This window comes from Herpailurus yagouaroundi, unplaced genomic scaffold (genome assembly GCF_014898765.1).
Source record: "Herpailurus yagouaroundi ecotype Mexico unplaced genomic scaffold, PumYag 486, whole genome shotgun sequence".
Lineage (NCBI taxonomy): Eukaryota > Metazoa > Chordata > Mammalia > Carnivora > Felidae > Herpailurus > Herpailurus yagouaroundi.
In genome coordinates, this window is record NW_024412703.1 from 20,380 (window position 1) to 38,006 (window position 17,627).

At 38.8% G+C, this 17,627-nt stretch overlaps 1 protein-coding gene and 1 pseudogene across 1 annotated transcript; one reads left to right on the forward strand and one right to left on the reverse strand.

The window, feature by feature from the left end:
• The first annotated feature begins 6,412 nt into the window (after positions 1 to 6,412).
• Positions 6,413 to 7,393, forward strand: LOC121023003 (olfactory receptor-like protein OLF4). The gene has a single exon (XM_040464630.1). The coding sequence runs from the start codon at positions 6,440 to 6,442 to the stop codon at positions 7,391 to 7,393; it is 954 nt and encodes a 317-aa protein (XP_040320564.1). The 5' UTR covers positions 6,413 to 6,439.
• An 8,336-nt stretch (positions 7,394 to 15,729) lies between these two features.
• On the reverse strand, positions 15,730 to 16,805 carry LOC121023001 (olfactory receptor-like protein OLF4; annotated as a pseudogene).
• Positions 16,806 to 17,627: the final 822 nt, after the last annotated feature.

Below are 17,627 nucleotides of genomic sequence, written 5' to 3' on the forward strand. Positions count from 1 at the left end.
ACTGTCTCTCTCTGTCCCAAAAATAAATAAACGTTGAAAAAAAAATTTTTTTTTAAAAAAGAAATCCCTAATTGTTTTGACAAAACTATCATGAAGCCCATGAGTGTAGTGCCCCAGGTTTTATATCAAAGGAGCAAACCTCACATCTTTGTTGAAAAAGAGAAAAGTTACTTTCGAAAGATATTAGGGGCTATGTCTTTAACCCAAGTCAATGCTTTGAAGAGTCCAAGGGACCTAGTCGAAACTGATTTCTCAGTCTTAAACAGGAGAAAACATTCATTCAGGATTGGGATAACGTGCTGGGAGTTCAGATCTCTGAAAGACAGAAGTAATAGAAAAAGAGTAAAGAAAACGGACTTCAGCTGCCTTATCACCTGGTCTCCTAGCAACAGAAATTCAACAGGGAAAATTTCCTTTCTGTCCACCCTGGTGTCCCGTAGGGCAATCACGTGCCTAAAGGTGGGAGACACAAGAGGGAAATGTACCTAATGAGCAGAATTAAGAGGCTGCAAATACTTCCTCTGTTGCAGCCCCACAGTGTGTACAACCTCAGGCTGGACAAGACATGGTCGTTTCTTTTGCAGTCCTAAGTCTGGATGGAACACTGAAGTTTGACCCATCCCGGCTGTCGTGTCTGGGACAGAGCTTCATCCTCCACCATCTACCAACGATGGGTATTTTGATTTGCATGTAGAGACCTTCCTCCCAGAGACCCCATCTAGATGAGTTTTACATCACAGTAAGTACTACTGGAGAAGGTCAAGAGAATGAAAGTCAAGAACATTTTCCTGAGGTCACCTGAGAGCCAATCTAGCCTAGCCAGAGCTGAGAGTTTGCTGTAGTTGTTTGCTGGCTTGATTAGTAAGTTGATTGATTGATTGATTGATTAATGTATTTATGATGCTCTAAATAGAAGTAAATATTGAAGTCAGAAATGCAAGGTCCAACGTTAACAACTAAGTGATAATAATGGAAACTCGTTTAGAGAGGGGATGGGAAGCACAAAAGTAGAACCTGAGACCCAGGATCTTTGCAATTAACCAGAGTATAAAAGTCCAGTACTGGTTGTTGAGAGATGTACATTGAAGTGAGGACATGTCTTTCATTTTTAAGATGGGACATATTACATTACAATTCCATACTGATGAGAAAAACCCGGATGAAGGAATGCTTGCAAGTGCATCCTTGCAAGAGCAGTACTTGAAACATACATCTCACAGCACCTTCTCTCCTTGAATATTCAAATGAAATTTTTTGGGGCACCCGGCTGAATCAGCCAGTTGAGGGTCCGAATCTTGATTTCAGCTCAATTCATATCAGGGGTCAGGAGATTGAGCCCGACTTTGGGCTCTGCTCTGACAGCATGGGGCCTGCTGCGGATTCTCTCATTCTCTGTCTGCCCCGCTCCCGCTCATGCTCTCTCTCTGTCAAAATAAATAAATAAACATTAAAAAAATAAAAATTTTAAGTGTACTATGTGAAACGGGGTATGCTAATGAGCTCCCTTCACAATCAGCTCACAGCCTGTGAGTCTGAATGTATTCTGGGTTAGCTAGCCACCCACTTTCTCTATTGAAAGTTGTCTGTGGGAGTCCTTGGTGTTTGCATAGTGGGGTTGGAATGGTTTTATTTCTGTTTTTTTTTTACTCCTTTTTTTTTTTCAGAAAAAGAATTGGCATTTATTTCGTGAACTACTTGCCATTTTGTTTATTTTTTAATGCACGTATAGATGTATTTGTGCACAATGTATGAGAGTGTGTAAATTTTGTGTGGTAGTCTATGACATAGTCATACTCCCTCCACAGCTTTTTCTATTTTTATTTATTTATATTTTCCTGAAAGAATTGATCTGAAAGAATTGATCTGTCACCTTAATATTCTTCCCTTGTGAAGACCCTACTGTCCACAAAATTAAATTCGATGTCCTTCTGCTACTTAGTGCTCATAAATCACCCATTCTACATATTTCCAACTAATTTTCACTTCTCTGTATTCCTCATTTGTTCCTTTTGGCCTTTTATTATTGGATCTATTTCTGCAATCAGAATTCCAACACTTGTAAGGCATTCTTTTTTATGTTTCACTAAGAATCACCTTTATCTTTGGGGTGCCTGGGGGGCTCAGTCGGTTAAGCTTCCAACTTTGGCTCAGGTTATGATCTCGCTGTTTGTGAGTTCGAGCCCCATGTTGGGCTCTGTGCTGATGGCTCAGAGCCTGGAGCCTGCTTCAGATTGTGTGTCTCCTTTCCTCTCTGCCCATCCCTGGCTTGTGCTCTGTCTCTCTGTCTCTCAAAAATAAATAAATAAATGTTAAAAAAAATTAAAAAAAAAAAAGAATCAACCGTTATCTTCCATAAGCATAGCTGGTCCATCTATCTTTATGTGACATGAAATTAAAAGCTTAGATATCACTTTCTCTCCACATGAAAAGACTTCTTTTATTCCTGAATCCCTAGCAATCTAAATTAGATTTGGACCCACGAAACTATCATTAAATTATTATTCTTTTAAATCTTTTAAATCTTTTTATTCAGAAGCTGCTTTGGTTCTTCCTTCAATTTTGTTTCATGCGGTGGTTTTTGATCCACTCTGCCTAACCCAAGTGCATTTTCGCTGTTTCTCTTTCTTAAAAGTCTTCATTGCTTTTAAAATTTTTCTGTTACGCACACATACATATTCACACACTTTCAATTCAAATGTATAGAAAGACAGCAATGCATATTGGAAGCACTCTTTATGTTCTGACACCATCGTTCTTTCTAGCTTTTCTCTGCCCGTCCTTCTAACTCAGTAGTACCTTACCTATGTCCCTCTAGTCAAGTAGTATAATGCTGATTCATTAGTTCTTTTTCTTTTAAAGATTTTATTTTTAAGCAATATCTACAACCAATATGGGGCTTGAACTCACAACTTCAAGATCAAGAGTCTCACTCTCTACCTACTGAGCCAGCCAGGCACCCCTGATTTATTATTTCAAGGCCGGTATGACTCATCATGGTGTGGCTGTGCCATTTACACCTTTCATAGTCTTTCATATTTTTCTCATTAAATTACTATTCTATCAATGCTTCAAAATATTTTTAAATACTTAATACTATGTTTCTCACCCAAAAGTGATTTTGTCCCCCAGAGGATATTGAGCAATGTTCAAAGACATTTTTGGCTGTCACACTGGAGAGGGGTGCGTGGAGGCCAGGGATGTTCTAATCCTACAATATATAGGACACACCCCACAGGGAGGGATCTGGCTGGGAATGTCCATACAGTAGAGACTGAGAAATCCTGAGTTAAAAAATATCTGTATTTTTGTTTAAACATTTTTTTTTCAAAAATCTCTACACCCAACATGGGACTTGAACTTCAAACCCCAAGCTCAAGAGTTGTGTGCTCTACCAACTGAGCCAGCTGTGTGCCCCAAGAGGATCTGTATTTTTAATATTTGTAATTGTCTTCACAGCCTCCGAAGATGTTATAATGCTTCACAATTATGACAGCAAAATTAGAAAGTGCCCCTTTGTTAATTGGTTAAAATTTCCGACCCCACTCAATGTGACAGCCCTTTGAGTGATTTCTCAGGGAAATGGGTGTGAAAGAGATTTCTTGTTGATTTTTTAAACTATTAGTGAGCTCCAGTAAAGATTCATATATTTGATCACTATGTTCATTTGTCTGTCATTATTATTATTATATGTCCACATATTATATGCCTATTTATCTATAATTACCAGCATTTCAAATACCTGTTGTAAATCACACTTCTCTATTGATTTTTAGTTAGGTATTTTGGGCCATAAAATAGTTTTAAATTTTATTCATTGAAATGTATTTATCTTCTTGTTTCTGAGTTTGTTTGTTTGTTTGTTTGTTTTTGCCTTAATTATGATGGTTTGTCCACCTGTAGATTTTTTTTACATGTAGTTTCCTAGATGTGCATCTAAAATGCAGTGGTTACTCTTACACTGAGGGTTTACTCTTTTGGATTTTTTTGTGAGATGTGTGAAGTAAGGAAGCACCACACTTCCCTCCACGTAGAAAGCCATTTGTGCCAGCTTTCACTCAACTATCTGGTCTTTTAACCACATTTAAATTCAGCCTTGTCACGTTAAAAGTGCATATATAATAAGACCTAATTCCTGATTCATTCAACCAATATGAAAAGTGCATCTGCTAGTACCAGAAATTTCTCAGAACTTTATATGTTATGCTCTTTTATTTCCAGGTCTTGGGGAATTTTATGATTCATCTGGGTTGATTTTGTTGACTTACTGGTCCTGTAGATCATGTTTCAGTTAGTTCTCAAAACTCCATTGAATTTTGTTTAATACAGTTGTACTGAAACCGCTCTCTTTAACCTGGTTTTATTCCCTCTATCACTCTTTGTATTTCATAATGTCTCATGTTCTTGACTTCGTTTCCATGTAAGTGCATATACACCCACATACTTTTGTAAAGAAGAAGATGAAGAGAAGTTCCTGCTCCTTTGGTAATCACATCACGATGACAGACAGGAGTGCAACGCAATAAATGTGAGTGAGAAATAATGTCCTCGGATAAGTCACATGCAGATTATTCAGAGTAAGAGAAGAGATTGTCATGGGGTGTGTAGGATTTTATAGAGTCTGGGGATGTCTTTGCATGTTGGACAAGGAACAAAACCATCCCTAGTTGTGGTCATCAGACTTGTGAAGAAAGTGATTAAACCCAAAGTGTAAGAATAACAAATACACGAAAAAAGATGTCACATAAGAAAAATGCTAATCAGGCTTGCCTCATCCTCTATTGGGCCATATAAAAACTGATCAGTCAAATGAAGATAGAATAGAAACAGGAAAATCAAGTCTTCTTCTCTCTGCTCTCTGGGCATAAAAATGCCCAAACTGTGAGAAGTGTTCTATTCTCTTGTGATGTTCAATATGTAAGATGTTTCACACCATAAAGATAGCATTACTTCTGTCCTTTGGACAAACTTATTTTTGTCCTTTCATCATTTTTGCTGGAGACAAATGGGATACGACCAGGATTGGGTGCCACCAGCATCATTTTCTCTCTCTCTACTCATCGCACATAATTTTTTATGTTTCATTACATACAGGTCAGAAAGTGACCATTCCAAAATGGAGCCCCGGGATTATTTGTCCTTGGGAAGCTATGAATAGGACTTTCGGGGTACGATTTCTACCTTCTGTCTGGGAAAGGTATTGTGATGTGTTTGCGTTCATATCCTAAACAGTGTGTTGAGGCAGGCAGGGGAACGTGAGAAGGACAGAGAAGTAACACACACCAGGAGGATATGATGCATTGTGTTGCGTGTATGTGAAAGTGTGTGTGTGTGTGTGTGTGTGTGTGCAGTGAAAGCAGGTCTCCAAGCAGGGGTACATGGGCTCCTCTATTCCAAGGTGACCCTATAATACACAGACCAGACTCAATCAATAGATGATACTGAGAAGAGATGTTCCACGGACAGGACACTACAGTAACCAGATGAATAAAGTGCAAGAGGTACATAGTATGGACGAGGAGCTCCCTGTGTCTTGAACTTAGGCAGCTCTGAGGCAACATGGTTCTACAAAATTCACAGCCATTGCCTTTAGTCCTTAACACACTGGCTTCCTTCTGAGCCTTGATTTTCTGGGGGGAAAAAAGCGCTTCCTCAAGGCCTTTGCCTTAGCCGACGCTCCGGCAGTTTCCAGGCAGTTTCCTCTAGTCTTTCAGGTCTCTGTTCAAATGTCACCTTCTTAGCCAATCTTGACTAAACACCCAACAGCACACCCCAACCACTCTCTTCCTGTACCTGCTTCATTTTCCTCATGACCTCTATTTCCATCCCAAGATTATTTAATTTTTATGTATGCATATATCCTATGCACATCACTGAATATTAGGTAATTTTTCTGTTCAGCACCCTCTACTTTATGACTTGGAAATGCTGAAAACATGATTGATGCTCTATATACTCCTCAAATGCATTAAATAATTTCTTCTTAGAAATGTACAAGGGCGCCTGGGTGGCTCAGTCAGTTAGGCCTCTGACTCTTGATCTCGGCTCAGATCATGAGCTCGCGGTTTGTGGGTTGGGGCCTCACGTCTGGCTCTGCGCTGACAGCGTGGAGGCTGCTTGGAGTTCCGTCTCTCCTTCTCTCTGCCCCTTCTTGACATGCGCACATTGTCTCTCTCTCTTAAAAATAAATAAATAAACTGAAAAAAAAAAACTTAAATGTACAAAACCTAGCCTATTGGAAAACATCTGACGTTGGGATGAAAATTCCTAGTAAGAGAGGAAATAGGGATCCCCTCAAAGGACTCAGATCCATTCACAAAATATCAAAATTACTTTCTTGACTGGGGAATATAAATTGTAGCATTTGAACCATGTGAGCCAAGCGATTTATGTGAAAATTAGTCATGTCATTTTCCCCTTTGCTGGTAGTCACCTCCACCACATGGACCCAGGAAATGATACAGGAATTTCAGAATTTCTTCTTCTGGGATTATCAGATGAACCAGAACTGCAGCCCCTCATATTTGGGCTTTTCCTCTCCATGTACCTGATCACTGTGTTTGGGAACCTGCTCATCCTCCTGGCCGTCAGCTCTGACTCCCATCTCCACACCCCCATGTACTTCTTCCTGGCCAACCTGTCCTTTGTAGACATCTGCTTCACCTCCACCACCGTCCCGAAGATGCTCTGGAACATCCAGACCCAGAGCAAAGTTATAACCTATGCAGGCTGCATCACACAGATATACTTTTTCATAACCTTTGCGGGGATGGATGACTTTCTCCTGAGTGTGATGGCCTATGACAGGTTTGTGGCCATCTGCCACCCTCTGCAATACACGGTCATCATGAACCCCCGGCTCTGTGGACTCCTGGTTCTGGTGTCCTGGATCATGAGTGTTCTGTATTCCTTGTTACAAACCTTAATGGCGTTTCGGCTGTCCTTCTGTACAGAGGTGGAAATCCCCCACTTTTTCTGTGAACTCAATCAGATGATCCAACTTGCCTGTCGGGACACCTTTCTCAATAACATGGTGTTGTATTTTGGAGCTATGTTGCTGGGTGGTGGTCCCTTCATTGGAATACTTTACTCTTACTCTAAAATAGTTTCCTCCATCTGTGGAATCTCATCAGCTCAAGGCAAATACAAAGCATTTTCCACCTGTGCGTCTCACCTCTCTGTTGTCTCCTTATTTTATTGTACAAGCCTAGGAGTGTACCTCAGCTCTGCTGTCACCCAGAGCTCCCACTCAAGTGCAATATCCTCAGTGATGTATGTGGCGGTCACGCCCATGCTGAACCCCTTCGTCTACAGCTTGAGGAACAGAGACATAAAGGAGGCTCTGAGGAGATTCTCTGGGATGGTAGCTACAAAAGGGACAATTGCCCTGGGCTGAAGAAGTTCCCGTGATTGCAGGGCCCAGAGTCTGAGCCAAAGGTTGAGATTGTTTCATCAGATTGTGGAGGTGAATGATGCCTCTTCTATTTTTTCCTGGAATTTCTATTTTTTTATTTCACCCTCTCTGCACAATTTATTTAACTCACTTTGTTAAGCTTTCTGATATCTCTTACATCCAAGAGATTTTCCCATTGTCATATTCTTCCTCTCCCAAGGTTATTCCTGACTTTGGATTAAAATATTTGGAAACTCTTACATATTTTTCAAAGGACAACATGGATATATTAAGAATAATTTCTTCTCATGTGAAATGTATCATAGGGAGTATTTTTTCTTTTGTTTGACCAAAAACAACAACAACAATAACAACAACAAAACAACCATTCATGACTTATATTAGTCCTATGGGAAGTCTAGTCTTGGCTACCACAGCTATTGATATAAGTTTAAAACAGAGAAAGATCTGAGACCACCAGACTTCACTCTTGTGAACATCATTCTTTTCTATATCACTACATTGACTGCTCTTCCTGATAAGGTAGACTTTTATGTACTGGTTGTTATCACTGATCATGGGGTGTTTTTCCTACACATTAGGTACCTGCTCTGTCACACAGCTTGTGTCCATCATGCTTACCATAGTCACTGGCAAAAAAAAAATGATAATAAAATGCATGTCTCCAAGTGGAATCTACAAAGAAAGAGAAACATGGAAAAAATAGATTGATATAATATGGCCTTTTAAGTCAAACTTGACTTTAAGTATGATGGCACAAAATATTAAGTCATGCATTTATCACTATGCAAAACATTTCCTTCTCAGGCACTTTATCTGCTCATTGAATTATGGAATATCAGTGTATTCGTTAAGATGAAAGGCTGGTGGCATGTTTTGGGTTTTATTAAATTATTTTGTGGTTTCTGAAAATGTCCAGTGCTACTTATAAATGTGAGCCCTTCCATTTCTCTAAATGAAATATCTCCCACTATTCAAAATTTTGCCAAAACCACTGAGGAGGCAGCAAATGAATAATATCCGTATTGTCTGTTTTACATCTTCCTCCTTCTTAATCACTGGGTGACTCCCCAGCAAGTGTGGGTTCCTGTCCAGGTATGTGAATTGGAGTCACAAGCTTTGTGCAAACATACATGACCTTCCAAAATTTGCATGTTACCTGAAAGGGGCTCAGTGGAGTCATTTTTTAATACATTTGTCTGAAATAAACTTGAAGAATAGAGTAATCCTGATGTTTCAATTATGCTACCTACAAATTCCTAGAATAAAAAAAATCAGATTATGACAAATGGCCTCATTTCTGCCCAATTTGATTATTATATCAGTTAGCTATTGCTGTGTCCAAAGCATCCTCAAATAAAATAGCTTACTACATATATTTATTATTGAATGGGATTGTAGGGTAGGAAGTTGTTCGGATCTCTGCTGGGCTCCTCATAAGTCCATAGTCAGGTGTGAATCTCTACGTTGTGTTTCGAAGGCTCGTCCATGAGGTGTGTGGTTCTAGTGTCCTTCTGTCTTGAACTGACTTATGTCAGTTTACTCCTTTTCTATATGTGGGCTAATCTAGTCTACAAAACGTGAGTTTATTAAATGTGATTTGTCTTAATTTAGTTCCACTATTTTAATATTTACATGTGAACCTTTGCTTTTTCACAGCTGGTAGAGAGATCTCCCACCCCATTAGGTGTGACTCAGCTCACTGTGCTCCAGATCTGACCCTGAGTCATGCACCATTAGAATTTTTAATTTCTAATTAACTTATTGGAGCATTATTACATGCGACAAACTGCACATATTTAAAGTATACAACTTTAAATTGAAAGAGTCATTGAAAAATCATGGGTACATACTGCATGATTCCATTTATCTAGAACTCAAGAAGGCTCACAGTAAGTTTTAACTGCTTTGTTATGCAATTTTTAGGCTATGATCCCTCTACCCATTGCTTTCTTCTGAAGGCAATGTGGAAGATAAACATAACTTCAAGAGATGTGGTGAGGAAAGATGACGTGTAGAAATACTGTTCAGTCCAAAGACTGTTCAAGAATAAGTGTTGTGTATGCAAATGTACATGCAAATGTATGTGTATTTATGTATATTTTTCTTTTTTAAAATCTGAACTTTATTGTCAAATTGTTTTCCATACAACACCCAGTGCTCATCCCAACAGGTGCTCTCCTCAATGCCCATCACCCACTTTCCCCTCCCTCCCACCCCCCATCAACCCTCAGTTTATTCTCAGTTTTTAAGAGTCTCTTATGGTTTGCCTCCCTCCATCTCTAACTTGTATATTTTTCTTTCAAACAAATTCACTCACATACATAGATGTACATGCATGAAATTCATGACCCTTATTGTAACACATTATAACTTACATGTTGTGTTGAAAGAAAGCTTGAGAGAAACTTGAGGGTAAAGAAAGGAAGAGAATGAAGGTTTGCCTTAACTTGGAATTCTAGGAATGTAGAAATTTAGACAAAAAAATTAGAGTAGAACAGGTGGCCTTATTTTTAACAATGAATCATGTTTCTTATCTTAATGCCCAGAGGTCTCAGAAACAGTATCATATTTGCATTTATGCAAGGAGAAATCCTGTGTACCAGCTCGTAAGGCTGAGTGTCTCCAAACTGACTTTAGGTTTTGTTTCTTCTACTCATGTAGGGTTTCAACACAAAATACCCTTACTCAAGGAAGCTACGTAAATGAGTTGAGAGTCTTGGGTTCTATTTCTTCAAAGAAAATTTTATTGGATGAATGACTTTGTCATTTCCAACTGCTGCTTTATACAATTATCACATTAAACATTTAAAAGAAACAAATTTCCACTCTTTCAGGTCTGGAAGTCAATGCCAAAAATGAGTCTCATTGGGCTAAAATCAAGGTGTCTTTGCAGGGCACAAGAGAGCTTGAATTCCTGCTCAGTTATGCGATTCCAGGACACCATATTTTTTCCACACAAATGCAAATCCTTCCAACCTCTACTGATAACTGAAAAGGAATCACTTTTTAATAATTATCCAAAATAAACTTGAATAACAGAATGATCATGAATGTTGCTGCATCGCAAACCATCCTGAAAGCAAACGGCTTGGTAGAATGTCTTTAGAATTCAGTGGAATTGTATGGTGCTGAGTTGTTCTAATCTCTGTTGATCTCCTCAAGGGTCTTGAGTCAGCTGTGTGTCAGCTGGGGAGGCTCTGCTGATCTTTCCAGGGCATTCTAATATAATTGGGGCTAGGCTAGCTATCTGTGGCTGATCCAGAGTGGCCTTGACTTGGACACCTGGGCTGTGCTCCATATGTCCCCACTTCCTCTGCAGGCCATCTCATTGTATTCACTTTGCAGAGCCATAGTTCCAAGAGAGAGCAGCAGAAATGCACAAGGCCTTTAAGTTTCACTGTCACTTCTATCATATTATGCTGGCTGCAGTAAATGAAAAATCCTAATCCATCCAGAATCAAAGGCGGAAGAATAGTCTCCACCTCCTGATGTAAGGTACTGTGCACATTGCCAAAGATATGGCTACCGAGAAAGACCGGCATTTGGGGCCATCTCCGCAAACATTCTACCATGGCTGTTAATTTCAATTCAGTAGGTTTCATTTCCACTTCCACTTTCAGCAGTGCAATGATCTGACAAGCAAGTGAGAATTAATTAGGTGTCTAATGATCAGTTATGGAAATTCTACTCCAGATGGTCAAGCTTTCCTCCAAATGTAAGTTTCCTCCTCACCACTTGCCTATAGACCAACATTCTTAGTAAAAGAAAAGGACAAAGGAACCAAGGTTTTCTTTCCAGTTGCCTCAGAGAGACTGAGGACCCTGTATCCAACTCGTTGATTAATGGAGTTAGCAACTATTGCATCACTGATGCTATTTTCATGGCATCCTTCTGTAGATACTGTTTTTCTATTGATTGACCTTCCCATTGACATACTCATAAAGGTTTTCATCCTGGTACTGTTTGTTTGTTTGTTTGTTTGTTTGTTTATTGGGAGGGTTCCATTGGGAGGGGGTTACATTGGAAATGCAAACAAAAGACAGAGACGTTGGAACATATCTTCTTCATTCATCCAGCTCTGTTGAAATTTCATTGACAAATAAAATTATGGAAGTTTAAGCACACAACTTGGTGATTTCATATATTTATATGCTGTGACATAATCATCACAATAGGTTAGTGAATACATCCATCACTTCACATAGTTACCATTTCTTTTTGTTGGAAGAACATTTACTATGTACTCTGTCAGCAACATTGAAATATACAACACAATATAGTTAAGTATAATGACCACGTCGTACATTAAGTTCCCAGAACTTATTCATCTTACAACAGACAGTTTTTAGGTTTCCACTAGTACCTTCTCATTTCCCCAAACCCTAGCCACTGGCAAACATCAACCTAATCTCTGTTTCTATGGTTCAGATTTTTATATCTCACATATAAATGAGATCATAAAGTATTTGTCTTTGTCTGATTCTTTTGCTTAGCATAATGACCCCAGGGTCCATCCATCTTTGAGCAAAAGAAAGCATGTCTTCCTTTTAAATTGGTGAATTCCACTGTATAGATGTCATCATTATTAATTCATCTGTCAATGGATGCTGGGCTGTTTCCATGTCTTGGCTATTGTGAATCATGCTGCAGTGGATGTGAGAGTACAGATATCTGAGATGCTGACAAATACGTGGGAATTAAACCATGCACTTGTGAATGACTGATGTGTGAAAGAAAAAAAATCAAAAAGCAAATTTAAAATCTTAAATCAAATGAAAATGTTAACATAGCATATCACAACTTATGGGATGTTACAAAAGCAGTTCTCAGAGGGAAGTTTATAGTAATAAGTGCCTACGTTAAGAAAAAAACGACCTTAAGAAAATAACCTAACTTTATCTTTGAAAGACCCAGGAAAAGAAGCACCAACTAAGTCCAAAGCAGCAGAGGAAAAGAAATAACAGATATCAGAGCAGACATAGATGATATATAGACCAGAAAACCAGTAGAAAAGATTAATAAAATGAGGAGCCAATTTTTTGAAAAGCTAGGCAAAATTGACAAGCCTTTAGTTTGACCAAAAAGGGGGGGGGGGCAGGGAGAAGACCCAAATAAATAAAATCAATAGCTAATGGTGATGCTTTACAACCAAAACCACAGAAATAGAAAGAATCATGGGAGACCACTATGAACTATCTCACAGCAACAAATTGGGCAACCTACAAGAAATAGATAAATCCCTAGAAATGTACAATGTAACAACAGGATCAGGAATAAATAGTAAATGTGAAGAGACCAATAATAAGTAAGGATATTAAATTGGTAATCAAAAATCTTCCAGCAAAAAAAAAAGCCCAGAATCAGAGAGCATCACAGGTGAGTTCTACTAATCATATAAAGAATAATTAATGATAAGTCTTCTCAAACTCTTCCAGAAACTTAGAGAGGAAGACACATTTTCAAACTCATTTCCCAAGGCTGGCATTACCCTATACCAAAGGTAGAAAAGGTCAGTACAAAAAAAGAAAAATATAGACCAGTATCCCTGCTGAACACACACACAAAATTTTTCAAAAATATCAGGAAACTGAATCAAACAACACATTAAAGGAATTACACACCATGATCAAGTGGGATTTATCCCTGGCATACGAGGATGGTTCAGCACAAGCAAATCAATAAAGGTGATACGCCGCATTGATAGAATGAAATATAATGATCATATCATCTCAATACATGCAAAAAGCTTTTGACAAAATACAACATCCTTTCACGATTATAAAAAAAAATCTTCAACAAACTGGGTATAGGGGGAACATACCTCAACATGAAAGAAAAAGGCTGTATATGACAAACCCACAATAACACTGTACGCAATCATGGAAAGGTTAGAAAACTTTTCTTCCGAGATCATCAGCAACACAACGGTGTCCACCTAGCTAAAGCATTCAGGCAAGATAAAAAAAAAATGCATCCTGATGTTTTCCTTAGAAAAGTGTCTATTCATGTCTTCTGCTCATTTCTTCATTGGATTCTAAATCAGAATGAAAGAAGTAAAATTCTCTTGATTTATAGATGATATGAACTGAATATAGAAAACCCTTTAGATTCAACCCTTAAGAACACACTCACCATGATGAGCACCAAGTAACATGTAGAATTGTTGAATCACTATGTTGTACTGAACTGCATTGTTCTGTGTGTTGATTTTCTGCCCTGCACCAATACGACTTTATTGAATTGAAAATTACACATGTGGTACACCTTTTGCAGACATGGCCCCAAATACCACTTATCCCTGTATCCATGTACTTTGCAATGTGACTGGAAGCTCCTCCCATTTCTCCACCTTTGAATCTGGGTTAAATTTAGTATTTTATTTGCCTTGGCTAATACTATCTGGTAAAAATGACAACGTGTTTCTGCTGTTCTCTTGGAACCCTGCTTCTGCCATTGAAACAAGTCCAAGCAAGCCTACTGTAGGAGGAGAAATCATGTGGAGCAGAGCCCAGTTGCTCTAAAGATGGTCAACCTAGCCTAGCCTATCTAGGAACCAGCAAGTTCCCAGATGTGAGAATGCATCCAGGATTAACAGAGCACTTCCAGCAGACCCACAGCTGACCACAACCTCATGAGGAGACCAACAGAGAGGGGAAGACTTCCCAAACATAGATTCCCATGTGATCATTGGAGATAGAATGTGTTATGCTAACCGAAATGAGTCGATCAGAGAGAGAGAAATATCATATGAGTTCACTGATACGTGGAATGTAACAATCCAAATAGATGAACATATGGGGAGAGAAAAGAGTGGGAAAAAAGCCACAAGATGCTTTTAATGATAGAGAAGAAAGTGTAGGTTGATGGAGGGAGGTAGGTGGGTGATGGGCTAGATGGATGATGGGCACTAAGGAGTACACTTGTTGTGATGAGCACTGGGTGTTGTGTGTAAGTGATGAATCACTAAATTCTTCTTCTAAAACCAATAGCACACTACATATTAACTAATTAAAATATAAATTTTAAAAATTTAGAAAGCATTATCTTAAATCATTTACCTTTGGCAAGGCTTGTTACGCACCAATAGCTTACTGATATAATAACCAATATGAAAAAATCTGAGACAATTAAGAATAATCTACTGCTTTTTATTTTTGGCATTTGTTCTGATATTTGAAGACGGCATTATAATGACCTGGTTATTCACATTTATTTCAGATCAATGTACTAAAAAGTGACTACCATTCAGGTTTTCTTCTAGGTAACTGGTAGAGATTGGAAAGACCTATATGTTTTTTGTGTGGATAATTTGTGGGACTCTTCGTCACAAGACTCCATACCCAGAGCATTACTGGGCAGGAATTCAAGCTCCTGTCCACATCATCCTCTGATTATGAGGACTGAAGAGAGTTTAGAGCATAAAAAAGGTAAAGAAATTAATCCCAGAGAGAATACACATATGGTTCACTCACTCACACTATAATTTTTATGACAGCATTTTTAAAGATGAGATATTAAGTTTAGGACAATGGAGGAAACAATACTTGTAGGCAACACTGGAAATTTTCAAGTAGAAACAACAAAATCATCCAATTAAATAATATAAAATCTGCCACTGAATTCTTCACTCCAATTAATAAAACCCTTTAAACATGGACACCAAATATCTCACACCTCAATAAGTAGATATACATCATCAAAAACATATTTTCTGCAATAAAATACGGCGTGATTGAAAATTTTATGTCATCATTTTTTTCAGGTCTTCTCGGATACTAACCCCATATTAGTCACTTGGTTTATGCAAATTTGTCTTTCTGTACTTTACACTTGGAGCAGAGCATGTTTTTCATAAGGAATTTTTGCCTTACTATTCTGTGCCAGGGATACTGTGGATGCTGAGCTGATAAGAGAGAGAACAGGATCCTAATGAGGATCCTAAAACCCCATGACTAACTACAAAACAAACTAATATGTTAAAGTCTACATTATCAGGAAAAGCATTCAAGGTAGTCATGTAGAAAGGAATGGGCAGTCACAGAATTTCCTCTACAGTAAAATTATATAAATGGCCTCAGTTGCCAAATATAGTTTATTCCGTAAAACTGGTACAGTTCATCACTATGTGAGGCAAACGGGAATCTCCAAACTGTTTCTGATTCAAGGTTGGACTAACTTTGGAAAGTAAGAAAACAAAAAAAAAAGGAAAAACTTTTGGGTACCAGAAGGAGCATAAAGTTAAACAAAGGGACTTATTTAAATTTAATAAAGCAGTCGAACTTTGGAAAAATTGAAATTCCAGGATATGAATAGAGGGATTAAGTTCTTCCATGATCCAATTAAAGGATCACAATCTCTGGCTGTTAAGCTTTGAGCCAGCAATCACAGGCACTTCTGGGAAAATGGCCCTTTTATGGCTTCCCTCTGAAAAATACATTTAGAGCCTCCTTTCTGTCTCTGTTCCTCAGGCTGTAGATGAAGGGGTTCAGCATGGGCGTGACCACTGTGTACATCACTTAGGATATTGCACTTGAGTGGGAGCTCTGGGTAGCAGCAGAGCTGAGGTACACTCCCAGGCCCATACAATAAAATAAGGAGACAACCGAGAGGTGAGATGTACAGGTGGAAAATGCCTTATACTTGCCCAGAGCTGATGAGATCCCACGTATGGAGGAAACTATCTTAGAATAAGAGTACAGGACCCCAGCCAGGGGAGCACCACCCAACAGCACAGCTGCAAGATATATCACCGTGTCATTAAGAAAGGTGTCAGAGCAGGCAGGTTGGATCATCTGATTGAGCTCACCGAAAAAGTGGGGGATTTGCATGCCTGTCCAGAAGGGCAGCTGCAACACCATTAAGGTTTGTATCAAGGAATGCAGGATGTTCGTGATCCAGGACACCAGAACCAGCAGTCCACAGAGCCAGGGGTTCATGGTGACTGGGTAGTGTAGCGGGTGACAGATGACCACAAAGCTGTCATAAGTCGTCAGTCAGGAGGAAGTTGTCTAAACCTACAAAGAGTATGAAAAAGTACATCTGCATGACACAGCTTTCATAAGTTATGACTTTTACGACTTTTCTGTGTTTGTACATTCCCATCTGGGGGACCGTGGTGAAGGCGACATAGATGTTTACGAAGGACAGGTGGGCGAGGAAGAAGTACATGGGCGTGTGGAGGTGGGAGTCAGACTTTGCAGCCAGGATGATGAGCAGATTCCCAAGTATGGTGACCAGGTACATGGACAGGAACAGCCCAAAGAGGAAGGGTTGCAATTCTGGTTCCTCCAAAGATCCCAGAAGAAGAAATTTTGAACTTCGTGTATCATTGCCTAGTTCCATGTAGTCGATGTGACTATCAAAATAAGAGGAAAAAAGCATGACACGATCATGCATTGCTAATCTGGCAGATACATCATTGTTTATATTTTGCAGTCAGGAAATTAATTTTTACATTTGTAAATGGAACATGTTTAAAACACTAAAATCTAGGAATAGAAGGAAACTATCTCAACATAAAGCCCTGTATGAAAACCCCACAGCAAACACGTGCTCAAGGGTGATACAGTGAGCATTTTCTTGTATGATCAGAAGCAAGGAAAGGATGCCCACGTTCACAACTTCTACTTAATGTAACACTGGAAGTTCTAGCCAGAGCAATTAAAGAAAGAAAAGGAAAGAAAAGGTATCCAAACTGGTTAGAAAGAAAGTTATGCGTGTAGATGATGTGATCTTGTATGTAGAAAATCCTGAAGATAACACCAAAAAAACTAGTACCTCCAATAAATTAATTCAGCCAAGAAACTGGATACACAGCCAACCCTCAAAAAACCAATTGCATATTTACATACAAAGAATGAATGATTTGAAAAGGAAATAAAACAATTCCCTTTATGTGACACCCCAAAGAAGAAGACTATTGCCTCACACCAGTCAGAATGTCTAGTATAACGAGACAAGACACAAATGTTGGTGAGGATGTGGAGAAGAGGGAACACTCATCCACGTTGGTGGGAATGCTAACTGGTGTGGCCACTGTGGAAAAACAGTATGAAGGCTCCTCAAAGCAATTACATGATCAGGTAATTCTGTTGCTGGATATTTACCCAAAGACAACAAAAACACTAATTCGAAAATATATACGCACCCCATGTTTATTACACCATTGTTTACAGTAGCCACTCTTTGGAAGCGTCCAGTGACAGATGAATGT

Coding starts and splice junctions, on each gene's coding strand:
- LOC121023003 (XM_040464630.1), top strand. CDS start 6,440: ATGGACCCAGGAAATGATACAGGAATTTCAGAATTTCTTCTTCTGGGA.